The sequence below is a fragment of the Thunnus maccoyii genome, chromosome 17 (genome assembly GCF_910596095.1).
Source record: "Thunnus maccoyii chromosome 17, fThuMac1.1, whole genome shotgun sequence".
NCBI classification, from domain to species: domain Eukaryota; kingdom Metazoa; phylum Chordata; class Actinopteri; order Scombriformes; family Scombridae; genus Thunnus; species Thunnus maccoyii.
This window is the reverse complement of record NC_056549.1, coordinates 16,697,067-16,716,584: the sequence shown is the minus strand read 5'-3', so window position 1 is coordinate 16,716,584 and position 19,518 is coordinate 16,697,067. Positions and strand designations below refer to the sequence as shown.

General features: G+C 39.8%; 1 protein-coding gene across 1 annotated transcript; it reads right to left on the bottom strand.

The window, feature by feature from the left end:
* Window positions 1–3,821: 3,821 nt before the first annotated feature.
* On the bottom strand, window positions 3,822–18,079 carry si:dkey-206f10.1 (adenylate cyclase type 8). The gene is made up of 20 exons (XM_042391511.1): window positions 17,873–18,079; window positions 16,830–17,573; window positions 15,983–16,132; window positions 15,592–15,722; window positions 15,288–15,399; window positions 15,048–15,175; window positions 13,926–14,084; window positions 13,356–13,590; window positions 13,026–13,196; window positions 12,766–12,866; window positions 12,177–12,378; window positions 11,605–11,697; window positions 11,096–11,256; window positions 10,852–10,933; window positions 10,527–10,685; window positions 8,383–8,529; window positions 7,868–7,960; window positions 7,611–7,725; window positions 7,261–7,463; window positions 3,822–5,572 (listed from the first exon to the last, which is right to left on the bottom strand). Exons 1-20 carry the CDS (start codon window positions 18,026–18,028, stop codon window positions 5,357–5,359), a joined length of 3,558 nt encoding a protein of 1,185 aa, XP_042247445.1. The 5' UTR covers window positions 18,029–18,079; the 3' UTR covers window positions 3,822–5,356.
* Window positions 18,080–19,518: the final 1,439 nt, after the last annotated feature.

The window sequence follows — 19,518 nt, the reverse complement described above, 5'->3', positions numbered from 1 at the left end:
CTGTCGCTGTTTCCACACATCAAAACGAAAAAAAGTAGCAGCAATTACAAATCTCCACTAAACATTTCACTGTGTAACACATTTTTACTTGTTTTTTGTTCCTTGCCCGGGTAGTAAGTGTTATATGCTAATTGCTTGTGCCTAGAAAGTATAGAAAATAGCTATTAGTCCCTTCAAACTTTGCTTTTGTGTCCTGGACAACGATATTAATGGGATAACAGGCACATTTGCACATTTTCATTCGCATAAAGTCATTAAAAAACAACATATGAATCACTAGATGCGATGATGGGAGACTATGTTTGGGGGCTGATTCATGAAAGTGATTTACAGTATAATTGTAAATCTCGAAAACTCACTCACTTCTAAATCTGTTATAGTCACTTTTGTATAACTTTAGTATAAATACATGTTAATTTTGATTCATATGTTGTTTTTTCTGATGAAAATTAAAACGTGCAAATTCACCCATTTATCCATTGGAAATCGGTACATTTCAAAATATCACTGTCCAGGTCACAAAAGCAAAGTTTGAAGGGAATAATAGCCATTTTTTATGCTTTTTAGGCACAAACAATTAGGAAATAACACTTACTACCCAGGAATAAAAACTGCGTTACATAGTGAATTAATCATAGCTTCAGTTAGTTCTCTGAAATGAGTCACCAGCGTATCTAATGTCCATCTCTGTTGTAAATTATTCCAGAGAGATGGAATTATTCTTATATTTAATTCTTATCTCTCTTGGCATCATATGACTGACGGTCTAAAAATGTAAATTGGTACTCTGCACACTCTTCTCCTTCATCTATTAGCTACGGAGGCTGTAGACTTTAAGGATAAGTTCACAAATTTTGGAAGTCTGTCTTAAAATAATAGTCAGGTCCCACTATGAACATTGTAAGAAGTTTTTCTTGTTGTAATGATTCCCTTTGTTCATACATCCCAATAAAAGACCCACTCTCAATGTGCTTACAAGTGATGGGGGACAAAATCCACAGTCATCGTTGTGTAAAAATGTATTTAAAAGTTCATCTGAAGCTAATATGAGGCCTTGGCAGACTGAGTTAGTCAAATCAAGTGGATGTCTTCCACAGTTACTGCATCTTTAGTACAAATTTCACTCTTCATATAAACTTTTAAATACATTCTTGGACAGGACAGTGGATATTATCCCCAATAACTTATTGACTTGAAGGGGATCTTCTAAAGGTCAGTATGAACAGTAGGAATGATTACAGCGAGCAAAACATGTTTCAATGTTTATTTGGGCATCTGACTGTTGTTTTAAACAGACTTGAAAAATTGTGAACCTGTCCTTTAAGACTTGGTCAGAAATAAGAGGATTTGAGATTTGACTCTTCTGACACCTGATATACATGAGTTGAACAAAAATGTTCAAGACCAGGCAAAATCCCAGAACAACAATGAATAAATAAAACAGCAACAGCCAATCCTTGGATAGACACACACCCTGAATATTTAACCTTTTTTTAAATTTTTTATCAGAAGCATTAAAATGATCAGTCTCCATTATGTAAAAAACAAACAAACAAAAAACCCTCAGTAAAACCATTTTAATGATCTGCATTCAGAGACCCGAAAGACTTGTGACTCAGCTTGGATTTGCCCTCAGGGACTGAGACTTAACTTGATATTTGACTTGACAGGACACAAGGCTTGACTTGCTCTTAAAAACTTGAAAACAGCAACATCACATAATCAGGTCATAAACAAAATGCTGCTGTTGAGCCACTGTGGTGGTTTTCAGGTTAATTCTGGGTTTTTTTTTACACTGTAAATCTTTTTTTTGTTTTTATTTTAGATTTTTAGCCAACCGATATCAACTTCATTTCAAAATAAGATTTAATATTTCTATCAAACAGAAATATATGCTGACTATATGGATAAGGCCATGAATAAGCATTTAGGGAGACAACATTTATTGTAAATATAATTAAATGAATGGATAAAGACAACAATCCATTTTTTGGGCGTTGAGTCATTTTTTTTCATGGAGAATGTAGTGCTAGGAGGGATTTAAATTTATGATCTCAGTATTTCTAAAATCTTGGCCCTGGTGGCAGATAAAACTTTGATTTAAGTCTATATTTACACAGTCTACTGTTTATTGAAGTTGGCTTGCAGTGTCAGGACCTTTAGCAGCCACACCGGTTGATTTGAGTAGTGGTAATGTTAATTCTTCTGTCTCTCCATCAGGAAAAAATCAAAGTAAGAGTATGGAGGTTAACCCTCAAGACAGTCCCATTTTCCCACCACCGAGTGATTCATCTTTGTTATGTTGACGATCAGCAGAAGACCCGCGCTACCCGCAGCCAGGACTAATCGAGTCCAGACAAGTCGTTCAGACTCTAAGAGGAAGCAAAATCAGAAGCAGAGAACATGCTGGGCTACTGTTCAGATGATATTTGTTTTTAAAGAACTGTAAGCTTTGTCATCCCAGATGAATGAGACAGAGAAGTTAAAATGAAACAAAAAACACAAGATGATCCCAAATAGTTCAGTCTGCTTTAGGCTATTTCATCTTCATCATAACTGTCACATTTTTCCCATATTGCCTTTTACTATGTAGCCCTTTCCATATGTAGTCTGCACTGTGGTGGTGCAATAGTTATTAGATTTTCATTCAAGCAAACAAACACTTGCATTCATGCTTGGTTGGTGCGTGGGTTGCTTCAGAGTCATGAGGTCATGCTGGCTGTGGCTGACATAGCTGATCTGCTTGGGTGGAACGGAAAGGCTGTTCCTGGTTCATGGAAAACTTATTGGTGGTGTTGTCAAAATTATACTCGTGATTTGTTGGCACAGGTGGCAACGACTACTGGGAGACACACATTTTATGTATTCACCTTGACACTGACAGTAAATGACCTTAAAAATTGGTTCACAATTTTTCAAGTCTGTCTTTAAACAACAATCAGGAGCCCAGATGGACATTTAAATAGGTTCTGCTCGCTGTAATCATTCCTCCTGTTTATACTGACCATTAGAAGATCCCTTCATAATGCACTTACAATGTAAGAGATGGGGAGCAGTCCCTGTTTTGAGCAAAAATGTAATTAAAAGTTTACTTGCAGATAATATGAGGCTTCAGCTGTCTGAGTTAGTCAAATAAAGTGGATCTTCCACGGTTACAGTATTTTCAGTAAAAAAATTCCCTCTCTATGTCTGGATGGACAGTGTTTTCCTGTTCAGCTGCAGTGGAAGGATCATAACAAAAAGAGGAAATTTGGCACTAAAAAAACTGTAACTTTGATTGATTTGACTCACTCGTACTTTTTTGTACAGAATGAGGGCTCTTGATTTTGGCCCCCATCACTTATATTGAAACTGCATTAAGAAGGGATCTCTTAATGGTCAGTATGAAGAGGAGTCTGATTATAGCAAGAAAAACATGTGTCATTGGTCATTTGGGCACCTGACTATTGTTTTAAGACAGGCTTGAAAAATTGTAAACCTATCCTTAAAGGCCTTACTTTACAAAACATGTTCTTTAGGAAACCCAGTGACTTGCAGTTTGGAAGCATTTTGGCCCAACAAGTTACCGGTATCATCATTATTCATGATGCAAGGTCTCTATTCTTTCCACATAACACAGGGTAAAGGGAGGCTGAGCTTAATAAATAGTCTCACATCACATCAGAGTGAATCATATGGACAATTAGATGAAAATTAACCTTGTGTCTGACACATTGACATCACCCTGATATGATGTTATATGTTAATTATAGTGTCTTGTCTCTAATAAATAAACAAAGTAAAGTAAAATGAAATACCACCACTCAGTTTCATTGCCATTACTGATTTTATTAGCAGAAAATGTAGACTATTTTTAGTAAAAATTATGAAAAAATAAGCGCAATATTCCTGGGGAAAATGAATGAAACACATTATTAGCAGTTTGTTGTTACACATTACATTTCCAGAAAGCCAACTGTTTACAAAACACAGCCTTTATTGAAGGCCCAGCCCATTAAATCTGTTGATCATATAAATCTGAAGCATTTTACGTACTTGGATGAAGATAGAGATTAACATAATCATAATCATAATCATAGATTAACAATTTCTTTTTACATTTTTGAGTTGAACAAAAAAAAAAACAATTTGAATTCACAAGGTTTTCATATGACACTGTCAATATGCATCAGACCTAAAATATAAAGTGTCATTACATAATGGAAAAAAACAATTCTGTGTCCTTTGGTTTTAAATTGGTATATCATAAGAGGAATCATATGTAAGGTGAGAACAGAGCCACAGAATATAACTGTGCTTTTGGCAAAGTGGGGTCAACAGTTAACTTCCTTAAAAGAAGACTGCTGAGAGTTGGAAAAATAACTGTAATGAGTAATGAAAGAGATGGTAAACTGAAAGGACTGCTGTGTGATTCGTCACATGCAGACGTTTGACAAAAATCCAGAGAAAAACTGTAACACTGTAAAACTGTAACATGACATGAAATACAACTTTATTTTGAGCTCTACTCTGGTGAAAAGCATTTACAGAAAAATGTGAGCACGCTTTAAAATCCGTCATCCAATCCATGAATAATGTGACTTTTGTTTTCTGAATTATGTTGATAGAGTGAAATATGGTGACCAAAGTCCCTTTATGGAATATCTTTTTTTTTTTTTAGAAATTATATATCAATCTCATAAAAGGCCTACAAATGTACTGAAAAATGATAAGAATGATAAAGACAGATAACACAGTAAAAAAATAATTAGTCAGTAATGTATAGGCCATTGGAAATCTATGAGAGGTTGAGCTGGTTTTGAGGTATTCTGTGTTTTGGCTTAGAGGTCCAAGGACTTGCTGGAGCACAAAAAGAAACATGTTGGCCTTTGTTAGTTTTGTACAAAATGAACTTAAAAACCGAAGACAATGTTTATAATGCGGATGTATGGCAATAAAAACAGAAAGTGGTGCTCTCAAGATGCTTATTCAAACTTAAAAAGAGGCCAGTGGGATAGTTCAGTCATTTCTAAGCAAAGTTCAGGACGCACCACTCTATTGTGCATTCAAAGATTTTAGCTCAGCTTCAGAACTCAAGAAATATCTCCATGGATGAGTTCCCCCTATGTTAAAGCACAACACAGTCCAAAAACCTTAGTATTTCTTTTTCTTTTTAGATGACAGGAAAGCCGAGGAGGACACAGTCATGGAGGAAAACATGAATAAAGGCTCTATTAGAACTGGATCCTATGACCAGCAGCAACACCTTCTTTTTGTGTGGCTAATTTTGTTATGGCAAAATGGTAAACCAGTAAAAGCAATATGGCTGGACTGTGTCCTCCTCTACCTGCAGTTTTTTTAATCCTAAAAGTCCCCGTCAGCACTCAAGGTTGCAGGGCTTCAAACTGAACCCCCCGTTGGTCTCTCTCAGCTTCTCCTTGTGTCTGGCTTGGACAAGACCAAACACAACTCCTGCCAGCGTCATGCGTCCTCCTGTCCGTCCCCCCGGGCGGCCATCTGTTGCAGCGTTGGCCCTCTTACTGCGCATGGTGCTGATGAAATAGGTGCGGACTTTTCCCTGGCGCTCGCTCACCTACAATGACAGCAGCGGTCAGACTTCCAGATGGCCTTTAAGCATCTATAGATATACGGTTACAATATTGTAGTATGTACACTAATGTTTCATGCAGTAACGTCCCTGCACTCCTTCCTCTTGAAGAAGACTCTCAATGCAACCTGAGGAACCAGTGACTACACCTGTCCCTGTATGATTTAACTGGGGTTTTTTTTTCCACCAGTAGATGTCCCCCTTGGTTTTCCTTTCCTCAGTTTATTACTACACTTGCGGTTTAGCAACTGCTTTCACTGCTTTGCATCTAAGCCCATGTAAACCTGTCAAATCTCTTGGACCCTGACACAGGTGTCTCCATAGTTACTTTGACTGATTAGAGCTCTTCTCTAAAAGGTGGATATACTATAAGTTTGTTCAGGTCCCAAACCTTTCTCATGGTAGAAAATCTGACATGTCATGAAAGAAAAAGCACACATATAATTACTAACATCAATAACAACCAATTTTGATTCTGTCATGGGCCCTTTGATGGCTTACTGGGAGACTTTAAATTGAACAGAGCCATCATTAATGTTATAAGCTACACCTGTGTTTTTCCTGCTATAACAAGTCAAAATGTCTGCTGTGAAAAGTGTGTATCAAACTCAACTTTGCACAGTGCTGTATATGTAGGGGCATAGGTGACAGGAAATGGTAGGCACAGATGGGGGGAGCAAACACAGTTCTCACCAGACCAGAAACAGAGAAACACACTATAACTTGCAGAGTTGGAAACAAACTGGTGTGTTCATGTCTTTGTACAACTACCTCAATAAACAACAAACTAAACTGCAACCGCCAACTAACTGGAAAATCTGTTGTATTGGGTCTGCATTAGATCAGTCCTAGCCTACCTGTGTATTAATGGCAACTGGAAAAACAGACATTGGAAAACTGAAAAATTGCCAGCACTCTCTCTCTCTTCTCCTTCTCTCTCTCTATTTTCTCCTCCTTGTCTGTGCATGCCCAAGCACTTTTGAGAAGAGGTCTAATTAGCCAGAATAACAGGAGACACGTGTGGTTGCACAAGGCCTATTCAACATTGCCTTTAAACAGAACATGTAAGCAAGTGTAAGGTCATACAAGTAGATCATAAACACTGTTATAGCCAACTGACAACAAAAAGCTTTTGCAGTAAGACTCTTCTTTGTTCTGTTTTCAAAAATGATGAATGACTATGTAAATAAAAAATATTATATTTGCTCCAACCTTTTTTAAAATATCATAAAATGTGAATGCTAAGATACCAGAAAATGTCCAGTTACAAAGTTGTGAATAACACATCACAGGGCCATTCATTAGTGCTCTTCTCTTAAACGTGACACCATGAGTTCCTTTATTTGGCCAGTTTCTTGCTTAGTATTTGTCTCTCAGCCAGTCCTCTCTAAGGGCCTCTTTCGTGCATTGTCAAATTGATTGTTTGTGTTCTCTGAACTGTGTTCCTGAGAGTCTGACAATTAGCTGTATTTTCTCTGACTGCAGTTAAACGTATTCCTCATGGCATCTCTGTACTTGGGTCTATATGCCCTGCCTTCGAACCTGACTGAACATTGAACCTTTCCAGAATGGTTCTATAACCATCACGGTTTTAAAAAAGTACTCACAAACACACAGTGCTGGTAAGTAGCAACAGAATGAACAGAATCAGCCTCTATTTGTCAGCTACTCACCCCCTTGACAAAGATTTCTCCACGTAGCTCCAAGATAAAGCCCCACTCTGCCAGGATCTTCCGTGTAGCCTCAGGTACCTGGATGCGTCCACTCACCCCTGTGCTGTCCATACGGCTGGCCAAGTTCACCGTTGACCCCCAGATGTCATACTGTGGCTTGGTGGCACCAATAACGCCTGCAACCACTGGCCCATGGGCAATGCCTGTTTGAGTCCAACACAGACAACTATTTATTTTAGAGTAGGTCTATGACACAAGAAATCCTTGGAGAAAGTAGTTTATGTTCACTATCCATTGTTTAAATGAGTGTGTTTGTGTGTGTGTGTGTGAGTGGGAGGTCAGCCACTTGCCCACACGCAGTTGGAAGTTTTTGGCTGAGTGCCTGTTCATCTCTTTCAAGGTCTCTTGCATTGCCAGTGCAAACAAAACCAGCTCACTCAGGTGATTCCATTCATCCATAGAATCCTGAGAGAGAGACAGAGATAGATGGATAGTTCAATACAGAGAGAGAGGATGATAAAGATATTAAAGCAGCAACCAAACATGGGAGTGAAAATGCAGTCACATGTCAACGGTAACAAATAATGTGAACAAGAAGATCTCCCACCTGTCTGTCTGGAGCTAAACCAGAGGCTGCCATATAGCAGCTCCCAATAGTCTTGATCTTCTCCACGTAGTGAAAGTATGACTCCTCCAGCAACTTTTTAGCAGATAACATTTAGAGATAAAGAGATAAAATTATACATTAATCTCATTTATAGCAGCCATGTTGCAATCCCATTTGTTGATAAGTCCTGTGTTGAACTTACACTGAATTAAACACAGCCTAATTTATTTTTACCAGCTCAGTGAAAACAGAATTCACCTAATAGAGAGAATACCACATAAACCCCATATATATATACAATCCACACATACCATACCTTTTAAATATGAATGAAAATGTTTTCATTGCTCTTATTTACAGTACTGATAAATATACTGCATATCTCTACCATAGTATTCTGCACAAATTACCCATTATCCTTCAAAAGCAATACCTGATATATGTATATGCTGATATAATGCATATGGTCAAAAAGTAGCCTAATCTGAATCTACTGTACAGATTCGCATACTCACCTCATCAAAGCCGGCAATGATCTCATTCAGTAGTCGGAGGCAATCCACTCCTTCATGCTTGATCTCTTTCTGCTCAAAGTACTCATTGAACCCCGCGATGGAGGCAAACATAACACCCACTTCATCATAGGACTGGGAGTAAAGCTCCTAAAATGAAAATTAAGAAATAAACATTAATCTTGTATTCTTAAAAAACTATTTGTTTTGACTGATTTACGGGCTGATGAATTCAGTATGAAATTTAGTATATTTAGGTGACCCTAACCCAGAAAGTCAATTGTAGAAAACTGGTTTAACAGTGCATCTCCAAGTCTACACAGACTATCTTCAACAATACAAAGACACTCTCAACACAGGCCAGTCCACTCACTACTCACAACACTCGCTCAGCTCCTGTCTCAGTTCTCCCCTGTGTCCCTAATAGAGCTGTCCAACTTCATGGTAAGAATGAGAAGCACCACTTGTGTTCTGGATCCCATCCCATCCAATCTTGTTAAGGACTGTCTCCCAGCTATCTCGTCACTCATTACAGAAGTCATTAACTCCTCCTTCAGCTCTGGTTCAGTCCCCCAAACACTCAAATTAGCTGTTGTCATCCCCATCCTCAAAAAACCTGGACTCAACCCTGATGAGCAATTTCCAGCCCATCTCCAATCTCCCTTTTCTGTCAAAAAAACTGGAACATGTTGTCGCCTCCCAACTCATAGCCTACCTCATCTCCAACGACCTGTTTGAACCATTTCAATCCGGTTTCCACTCAGATCACGGCACTGAAACAGCCCTCCTCAAAGCCACCAATGATTTCCTAACCCCTTCATGGACTCTGGTCACCTCAGCATTCTCATACTCCTTGACCTCACTGCAGCTTTCGACACCATCAACCACACCATTCTTCTCTACCGTCTTGAATACTCCCTCAACATCACTGGTACTACCCTCTCCTGGCGAAAGTCATATCTCATAAAGAGACAACAGTTCATCAGTATCAACAACTGCAGCTCCTTCACCGCTCCTCTGTCCCAAGGCGTCCCCCAGGGTTCGGTACTTGGTCCTCACCTGTTCATCCTCTGCACGCTCCCCCTTGGTCCCGTCCATTGACATAGTCTCCAATTCCACTACTATGCCGATGACATCCAGCTCTACATCTCCACTAAATCCATCACCATTTCAACTCACTCCACTCTGACCAACTGCCTCACTGCAATTAAATCACGGATGCAAGCCAACTTCGTCAAACTAAACTGTGATAAATGAGACATTATAATCAATGGCCCCAAATCCCTCACAAAAACCATTCACAACTTCTGCCTCACCGTTGATAACTCCACTGTCTCCCTCCCCATAAATCTGCAACCTCTGAGACATTTTCAACAGCAACCTCGAACACCTTCGAACAGATCAAACAAATCACCAGAACTGCATTTTTCAACCTAAAAAACATAGCTTGTCTCCGCCCATCACTCGCCCTCTCTGCTGCCGAAACTTTGAGCCATGCTTTCATCACATCCAGAATTGACTAGTGCAACGGCATTCTTCAGCACATCATCCAAAGTCCTTAGTAAACTCCAGTACATCCAGAACTCTGCTGCTCACCTGCTCACCCACTCCCACTCTGGTGACCAGATCACACCTGTTCTCCAGAACCTCCACTGGCCCCCTGTTCTACAGTGGATCCTCATAAAGCCATCCATAACCAGGCCCCCTTCTACCTCATAGACCTGCTCCACCACCACACAACCTGCGTTCCTCTGATGCTAAACTCCTGTCTCCACCACTCAGAACCAAGCACCAGACCTGGGGCAACAGAGACTTTTCCATAGCTGCCCCTCCCTCTGGAACTCTCTCCCCAAACACATCTGAGGCTGCACTGATCTGTCCATGTTCAAATCACCAATCAAACTCACCTTTTCAGAACTGCTTTTAATGTGTGATTAATGTTGTGTGTCATATGTTTCTAGTGTGTTGTTTTCTATGGTCATTTTAACTTATGTAATGTGTCTTTGAGTACCCTGAAAAGTGCTCTATATATAATAAATATCAATGTATTATTATTACTACTATGAGAAATAAATAAACATAAGGGGAGTTGTGCAACCTCACTGACACCGTTAGTGGTGAGGTCAAAGGTGTCAGGGTGTCTGTACCTCATCATTCATGCTCCGGTCCAAGAAGTGTCGTGCCACGTGCACAGGCAGGATGTTGTGCAACAGACACTCATTGTGTTCTCGCAATTCCCTCATGTCCTCCACTTCCTGCTGGGCCTGCAGACGCCACAGGAAGTCCAGTCTGGCAGTGGCCTCCCACTGAAGAGCAAAGAGCAGATACAACACCATCTTAAGCCTGTGTAATTCACTTTCCTCTACCCATACTGTATGGCACAACTAATATCACAATTACATTAAATTCTTATACAAATACAAACCTAATTTCAGCTTAAAAAAGCAAAAACTGCACTGTGGCTAACAGTACCTGTCGTCCATTGTAGAAGACAGCAACAATAAACATGACCATTAGAAGAATGGAGATTCCTTTTCTCCTGACATAGTGAGACCTGTGCAGAAGTAAATGAAGAGATGTGGAATATAGAGATTTTACAGAATTATGTATCTAAAGTGGAGGTGTTGAAAATACTCTTAAACTGAGTAGAGAAAGTCATTAAGAAACTTTAAGCTATAGTGACCCACAGTTTGTATTGTGCATACTGTGCACTGACCTGTGCAGCATATCGTGGCGTGTGAGAGCAAGGAAGGCCAGGTGGATGAGGTAGGAGTAGACAGCCACCGCCAGCAGCAACACTGCCAGCTTCAGCAGAGAGTTTAGACGCAGGAACACGGCACAAGTCACCATGGCGATCACGCCACTCAACACAAAGATCTGGAGGGTTAAAAAAGTGAAGGAGGGAGAATGAGGATGAATGTGTCTTGACGACATGTAAGAAATGCAAATATGGTGAGAAAAGAAAACTCCATGTAATAGCACAAGATATTGTCACTTATCAGAAGAGAGACACGTGAACAAGCCTTATAGAAATAAATGTAATTATTTTTAAATTATTTTTTTGTTGGTAAGATGTTTTTTCATTTGTTTGAAGAAAAAAAAGTAATAAAAAAAACAAATAAATGTTTGTGGTCACATTTTGTTTGAATGCATGGTTGTGAGATTAATGGTGGACCCATAAGATACCATATAAAATGTACAAATTCAAACTACTCATGTCTTTACCTCAGGGTAAGTACAGACGGTGAGTGGACGTGAGGCTGTGGTGGTCCTGTCTATTATGTCAGCCTCCTCTGTGTCCGTGAGAATGCACCATACCTGCACCCAGACACACAGCACAAAACACACAAATCACATAAAAAGTATGTAAAAGCAGAGCGAGGGATGACAGAACAGATTTATATTTAAATAACCTATTCAAGATGTTTTGTATATTTAGGTTATATTTGGATTTTGTGACCAGGGTTTCATCCTGCTTAGGTTGCTCTATTCTGTCAGTTTACATTTTTAAAGCATTATTAGAAAGTAAGGATATTCCAGACAAAAAATAATACTCATCAGTGGTGAGGTGCACCCTCTCCTTTATGCATATGCATTAAAGAAAGGATCATGCAAATAACTGGAGGATATGTAATAACTGTAACTGTGCCTTCCAATGGATTTATTAATTTGCAAGGCCCAGTTTTATGTGCAAAAAAGCACAGCAGGACAAAAAGGAAATCTGTGGCAGGGAAAAAGAAATTTGAATGAGCATTTTCATGTATGTAGATCTGGCCCAGTTTTGTTTAGGCTCTCACCATGTCAGTAGAGACTAGGCCAAAGTTGATGATGATGGCGGTGATTGTGAGGAGGTTGCGGGCACTGTTGTTTTCATGGATCCAGCAGCAGATGTGCTGCAGTGCTGGAGGAGTCCACTTGAACTCTTCTGCTAGGGCCAACAGCAGCAGCAACATGTAGGCCAGCAGAAAGACTGAAAACTGTAGGACGATGGGGAACAGCCTGCTTACAAAGAACAAGGAGGTAGTGACATGAAGATGTTAATCAATGGTAGAATTAAGAAACAAGCGTAAGATTTTGTGAGAATATTACTCGGAAAAAGTGTTGATTTAAGGGGGTGTAGCATGGATAAATTAAACTTTAAATGATCACAACTTACAATAATGCAAAATCTTAGTTAGGTTAGACCAGTTTAAACTTGAAATTATAACAATATTTTGAGCCAGAAATTGGAGATATTCGATACTATAAGAATTTATTATAAAGTATGTTAAAGCTGCAATCCATAACCTTCACCTTCCATAACCTTGTTATTCTGATAAACGTATAAAAACTATAGGAAGTGCAAAGGGTGTGAGCTCTGATTCGACAGTGTTGGTTGCTTCCTACCTAGGGGCAGGAATGAGGGCCTGGGTAGCCATGAGAAAGAGGAGCATGATGAAGGAGCAGACCAGGTTGGAGTTGAACATTTCATCTCTCATCTGGGAAAACTGGGACATTCAGAAGAAATCACACAAGAGATCACACAAAGTCTCTGGCTCTGTGGCATTTCAGGTTCTTTCAGGTATATAAACATCTATCGTTGCTCTATCTTTAACTTATTGTCCTTCTACCAAACACACTCTGAACCTGCCTCTATACCTCCATACCTTGTCCTCGATGTGTGTGTCCTTGAACACCAGGGTCAGTGGAGTGATGTGCTCCCTGTGCATGCACTCGCTGCTTCGAACCTCAATGGCATGTTTGATGCGTTTGTTAATCTCCTTGGAGGTTGAGTGCCATAAGTTAGGTAGTGAGCCGTTCGTAAAGGAGGCCAAGATCTATCAGGAAAGAATATGAATGGCGTGAGATCGATCAGCTCAGTGTTAAGGGACTTCTCTTTCAGTCTTTTATGGTTAAATAATCAGAGATTTATCTTGTGTCATTTTATTACTTGACACTAGATACACAAGACTATAAACACAAAGCCCTGCACCTACACTATTCATGTCAATGACGTTCCCAAAAGGTAACTCTGGGTCCCAGGTTCGGATCGTTTTCTGGACTCTGAGGGGCTCAACGTGGTCAACTTTGTTCTTTTCCTCCTCAGGGCAGATAAAGAAGGTGTCGATGTTGTGTCTCCGTAGAAACTCGCTCCTGTCACGGCCATGACCTTCCTCTGTCTTGTAGATGCCTTGTAGAGAGTCCAGAGTTGCTTTTGAGATGTGGATCCGTCTGGTTGAGGGAGAAAATTATTTATTATTAGTGATCTACAAAGAAATGCTCTCCAATCATCCAATCTTAATAAGGAGAAATCAATAATCAGGGCAGTTTTATTTAGAATGGGAGAGACAAATATATCTGATTGCAAGGCAAAAATATTGACAAAAAAAAATGTGTTAAATGAAAAGTTAAAGTATTTGTCTTATTGAAGGTCTGAAAAATTATAGATTTGGTCACAACACCACTACATTAACATTGCGAAAATATGTGATAACTCAAGTGGCGATCGATTGTGTTACATCAAAGTGCTACTCTGTTGGCGGCTGGTACCAGCAGAGACCACTCACCCTGGTATCCCCCCCGCCTCCATCATGTTGGCGATGCCCACATCCCAGGACCAGACGTCAAACTGCCATTTCTGCAGGCCCAGCACCCCACACAGGACAGAGCCCGAGTGGATCCCAATCCTCATGTCCATGTCAAAGTTGAGCTGCTTTCGTACATACCTGGTTTTGGTGACCATGTTAGAAAAATTATCTCATGTTGTAGCTTATTGTTTTGATGGTTACTGTTATGTACTGTTATATTAGAATTTAACAGAAGTCTGTTTTTGCACCAAAGTATAAATAAAAATTAAAGTTCCCCTCCATTCAAAAATGTCTTTTCCTTCTTGTTACTACAGTTGGATGTTTGAGCTTCACTGTGCAGAATGATGTATGTGCAGAGTTTGATACTAAAAGACTGTTTTATAAAATTAATCAGCTGAAAGTGTAAAGTTTATCTGTGCTCAACTTAAATCTGAGTTTAAAATGTGAACCTGATTGAAGCATGATTGATGATTTGTGACATCACAACTAGTTTGGAAGCTAATCCTGGTCCAATAGGTAACTTTTCCAAGTGTGATTTGAAAATTTGAAGCCTCCAGTGTACATACAGTACCACTCAAAAGTTTTGACATACTTTCTCATTCAAGGGAAAGTGTGTCCAAACTTTTGACTGGTACTGTACACTGACTTTACAATGAAGAACATATTTCATCCAGCAGTCAAACATTTGAAATGTTTTTCAATGAAGGAGAGGTAGAAAATGCCATTTTAAGGATTTTAACATGGAAGTTGTACTGTTTTTGATTTTTAAAAAAAACAAACATATCAGACACACATTATTATTACACACAGAGTATTTTTATAGGTCTTAAAACATTCAGGGACGAGGGGACCTTTAAGTTTTTACTTTTTTCCTCAGCTAACAGAATTTTTAAAAAATACAGACTTTATATACAGTATGTTCCTATTTCATAATTTGAATTTCTTAATATGATTTAGTCCAGACCCAGAATTTTTATATCATTCTCTTGCTTTTCTTTCTTTCAATGCAAAGATAGTGAAATTAAACTGATGCTTGTTTTGTAGGAGGACAGTATTATAACCCTTCATTGACTCCACACAGTTAAGGTTTGTTAGACTGACCGTATGGTGTTGATCATAGCCAGACCCATCTCAACGCAATGACGGGCATGGGCACGCTGTGGCTCAGGGACCCCTGACACACAGTAGTAACAGTCTCCTAGTATCTTTATTCGTAGGCAGTGGTGCTCCTGTGATATTGAATAGACAAGACACCAGAAAAAATAGAAAATTAATGCTTATTTGAATGGACATGTCAAAAATTTGTTATTTCCAAGACACATAAAGCGTTCAAGTTTTCACCTCTGCAAGATGATCAAAGCGTCCAAATAGTTCGTTGAGGGTTCGAACCAGAACCTGGGCAGACAGGTTCATGGACAACAGAGTGAAGCCCTTGATGTCTGCAAAAAGGATGCTACAGAGAGAGGTGACAGAAAAGTAGTGGCACACATTTAAATTGTATTTGAGATTTCTGTTGGACCGTTTTGTTCCAGTGAACACTAGGCAAGGCTGGTTGGAAATCTATTTTGCCATTTGAAAAAGATGACATCTAGTCAACATTTTAAAAAAACAACTTGTATGTGTGTGTGTGTGTGTGTGTCTGTACCTGACATCTTTGTACTGGTGAATGGAGATTTTGTGAAACTCCTGAGGATTGAGTTCATTCTCCAAAGAGCTCATGTCAGCAATCATCTCCAAGGCAACAAAGCGGGGCAGGATTGACAGCACCAGACGCTCCTATTTGGTGAGATAATACTGTAAGATTTAGAGTGTGTGTGAGGAAACAGTGTGTGGTATTAACAGCATGATGCACAAGTAACAGGACAATTTGAGGTGCTCTGATGAAATTTACAGTATGATTAAGTTTTCAAATTCTACCCTTAAGTGATAAAACCAGTGAGGGTTGCTTAAAAGAGCATGATCACTGATCCCCAATGTGCTCACATAATGGCAGTGCCAAGTCGAACATAATCGCACAACATCAGTTTTCACTTTACCTGTCTCTGGTTCTCTTGTTCCAGTTTGAGGCGACCTTCAATGCAGCGTCGCGTCTCCAGGAACACCTGTCTCTGTGCGTGGTCTGTCAGGTAGTGGATGAACAAGCCAGCTGTGTTCATACCCAGGTACAGCAGGCCTTTGGCAAACACCTGCATCCAAGAGACATTATGCATTTATCTGCTTTATTTAACCAGGAATACCTAATGCAAGTGGGCTGAAAAAAAGAGGATTGTACATAGGAAGTGGGGTCTTTTTTAACACAACGGCCTCGGCGCACCTGTGTAGACTAAGCACTGAATGTGTGAGTGTTATAAGTGAGTGTTCAAATTACACTGCAGTTACTTATTCATAATGTCTGATGTATGCAATATATGTTTGTAGTATTTGGTTTGTTGTGTGGTCACATGTTGTTTTGTTATGTGACAGAAAAAAAGTTGTTTCCATTTATGTATTTAAATTTGTCTAACAAAAGCCACAGAAGAACTCCAGCGTCAATATAATAAGCACAATAAATGAATGAATTTGAGAGATGTACAAAGTCGAAATACACACATAGAGAAGTGTGGTAGACTACAACAGTTATCAATCAGTGTTGTGCATCTGATTTATATATAAATATATATGAGAACACAGAAAAAACTCAGCTCAGAAGGTTCTTTTAATCTGTAATGAATTTGACCAAAATGTAGTATAGAATAGTTTTACAGTAAAGCAATAGCATAAATAAATGTTATCAAATAAAGGAACATTTTTATTCTGATATTGAATTAATAGAAATTTCAGAAATAACACCTGCACTAACACTGGTCAACGTTCTTCACGACTTGAGTTAGTTGATTTCCTCACCTTTTTTAAAAGCATGGTGTCATTGTAGCAGCGCACTATCTCCACCAGGAGGTGCAGTGCTGAGGTGAGTGAACCAGCGCAAATGGCCCATAGCAGAGGTAACGGCAGCAGCGTGTATGTGGCGAACAATGTGAACAAAACGTACCACGAGGGGTCTTTTTCTAGTCCATAAACCAGTCCTCCCAGCACCTGTGTGGTCTGCGACAGCCAGCTCGCTAGGCCGGCATAATGAAGCCACCTTGGGGACATGGAGTCTTTACAGGTTAGCACGAGGATGCACAGTGCTATAGCTAGCACCATGAAAATTCCCGTCAGGCAGCCACGCAAAGTGTCTGTGACGGCCTCGGGGGCCAAAGCCAAGTACAGAACCAATACGTGTAGCTTAGCCACAGCATCGATTATGTTGGTGATGGCTAACGAATTGCGTCTTTGGTGAGAAGAGTGTTGCTGGTAGAGTCTCTCCAGGTCACGGGACTTGAAGGTGTGTCTCAGGGTGGGTATGTAAACACCACGAATAGTGCGGCCCCAGTGCACAAAGAAGTCGGCATCACTGGCGTAGTCGTTAAAAGAACTCCTGACACTGTTGTGTGTGCTGATTGAACCACGTGACTGGGCAGGCTGGACTCTGAATGTGGAGGAGCGCCGTTTCGTGACTCCGCGTGAGGCCTTGTTGCGGATCTGTCTGTTGATCTCATCCATGTAGGTGTCTGTCACAAAGATTTTGCGTGCTGGCTCCACACCCACCTGTCAAAATGATAGAAAACTGATGTTCACTGTAATATGAGGCGCTGTTCACATTCCATATAATTCTCCTAATACGTGATCAGTAGGCTGTAACATTACAGCAATGGTTTTACGACAGATACCAAACTATTTAGGCCATCTAGAGACTTCTAAATGTGGTCTATGTGGTATGCAGTACTTTATAATCATCACTAAACTTTGCTGTGGACACTGATCTATGAGCAGTACTTGCAAAGACCACTTTAAAGGATTGGATCGGACGTGACAAATGCACTGATGGTCATGGGATAATCAATCACCTGCGCGCTGAGCTCCTGCTGGATAATGATGTGTTTTACAGCATTTTGCCACAGCGTCTTTTTTCGCCGCAGCCCAGGGGACAGTGTCGCGGTCAGGCAGGTCGGCTCACGCAGCTCCATAGGGGAGACCTGTGTTGTCTCAGCGAAGGTCACCATGGTGATGAGTGTAGCTGACCTCAGCTGTTGGTCTCAGATCAGGAGGAGGTGGCAGCCTGGAACAGAGGAAATGATATTGCAGGAGATGAGAGAAAAAGGAGAAGAAGATAGCGTCAGTGAAAAACTGTGTGCCATAAAAGGCTTTTCCAACAATATCAACATAATACACACTCACCGGCCACTTAATTAGGTACACCTGTGCAATCTAATGCAATTCAGTACAACAGCGCTGCCATAAATTCTACATTGACAAAGCTTATACATTTTCAGTTTTTGTTGACATTGTCAGAAGGGTGATAATTCTACTTTATGTTTATATTGAGGTTGTAGTAGGTGGTAGTGGTGTACTGGGGTGCATTATATTGAAAAGACATACATGAGGGGGGCAAAATATATCTTAAAGGGGCACTCCACCAATTTTATACATGAAGGACAGTTATGGTGAGTACTACTCAGCCTGTGAAAACAGTTGTATAATGTCTTTTGTGACTTTTTGTTAAGACAATAACCCTGATGATGTCATAGTGATGTCATCAGGGTTATCTCAGGTTGGAGACTACAAATTTTAACCTGACTTTTAAACACATTTTTCACCAGCCTGCCAGCAGTCTCTCTAATCTTTAAAGTAAATCGTTAAATAAAACACTCATACACCAATACAACACACAATAAAGAAATCACCTGGAAAGCTTGCACTGCTCGACATAATTTAAAAAGGGACCAGTAGAGGTGGAGCGTAATGTCCACAGTAAGTGGCTCTGGTGGGCTACTGGAGACAATTCTAACTGGGATGTGTCAACCGGGTCCATGAGCCACTTGTCTCACGCCCGTTTTTTTTCCCCACCCCCTATCTTTAAGCAAAGGGTCTATTTTTGCTGGACTGATTCACACATAACGGAAAAAAATAAATAGGCCTATAGGTTTCCAGCTACCTGCGCATTTTATGGAAATGTTCCTTTAAGCATGTTAGGCCAATTCTTGGTTTTTACTAATTTTGTATCAGATCTTCATTTCTATTAAAAAAAAGAGACAAGTCATATGAAAATATGACTACACACAAATACACAAATTGAGCAAAATATTTTACTTTCCTCTCACCTAAACATAGCTCATCCTCAGTATAAAATGGGCACAATTAAATTCAGTTCACTTTCATAAATTTAAGATGTATGATTTCATTGTAAAAGCTATGGAAGAATTTGGTTCAAATTGCTGTTTGTTTCCTTCTTAACAATTGATGGTTTGAGATTATTATCTTATTTACCACTACGTCATCTAGTGAGTGTGAATATGTTGCATGTGATTGATTTTAAGCTTGTTGTGGCTCCTGATATAATCAACAAACTGGGCCACACTGGACATGTGTCCAGATACTGTAATTGCGGCTACAGCTTATAAAAGAACTGAATCTCTTATGTTTCAACCCTTCTGAAATTCTGATTCATGTGGACAGAACTGAGTATGCTGCAAACGTTCAGCATGTTGCAATG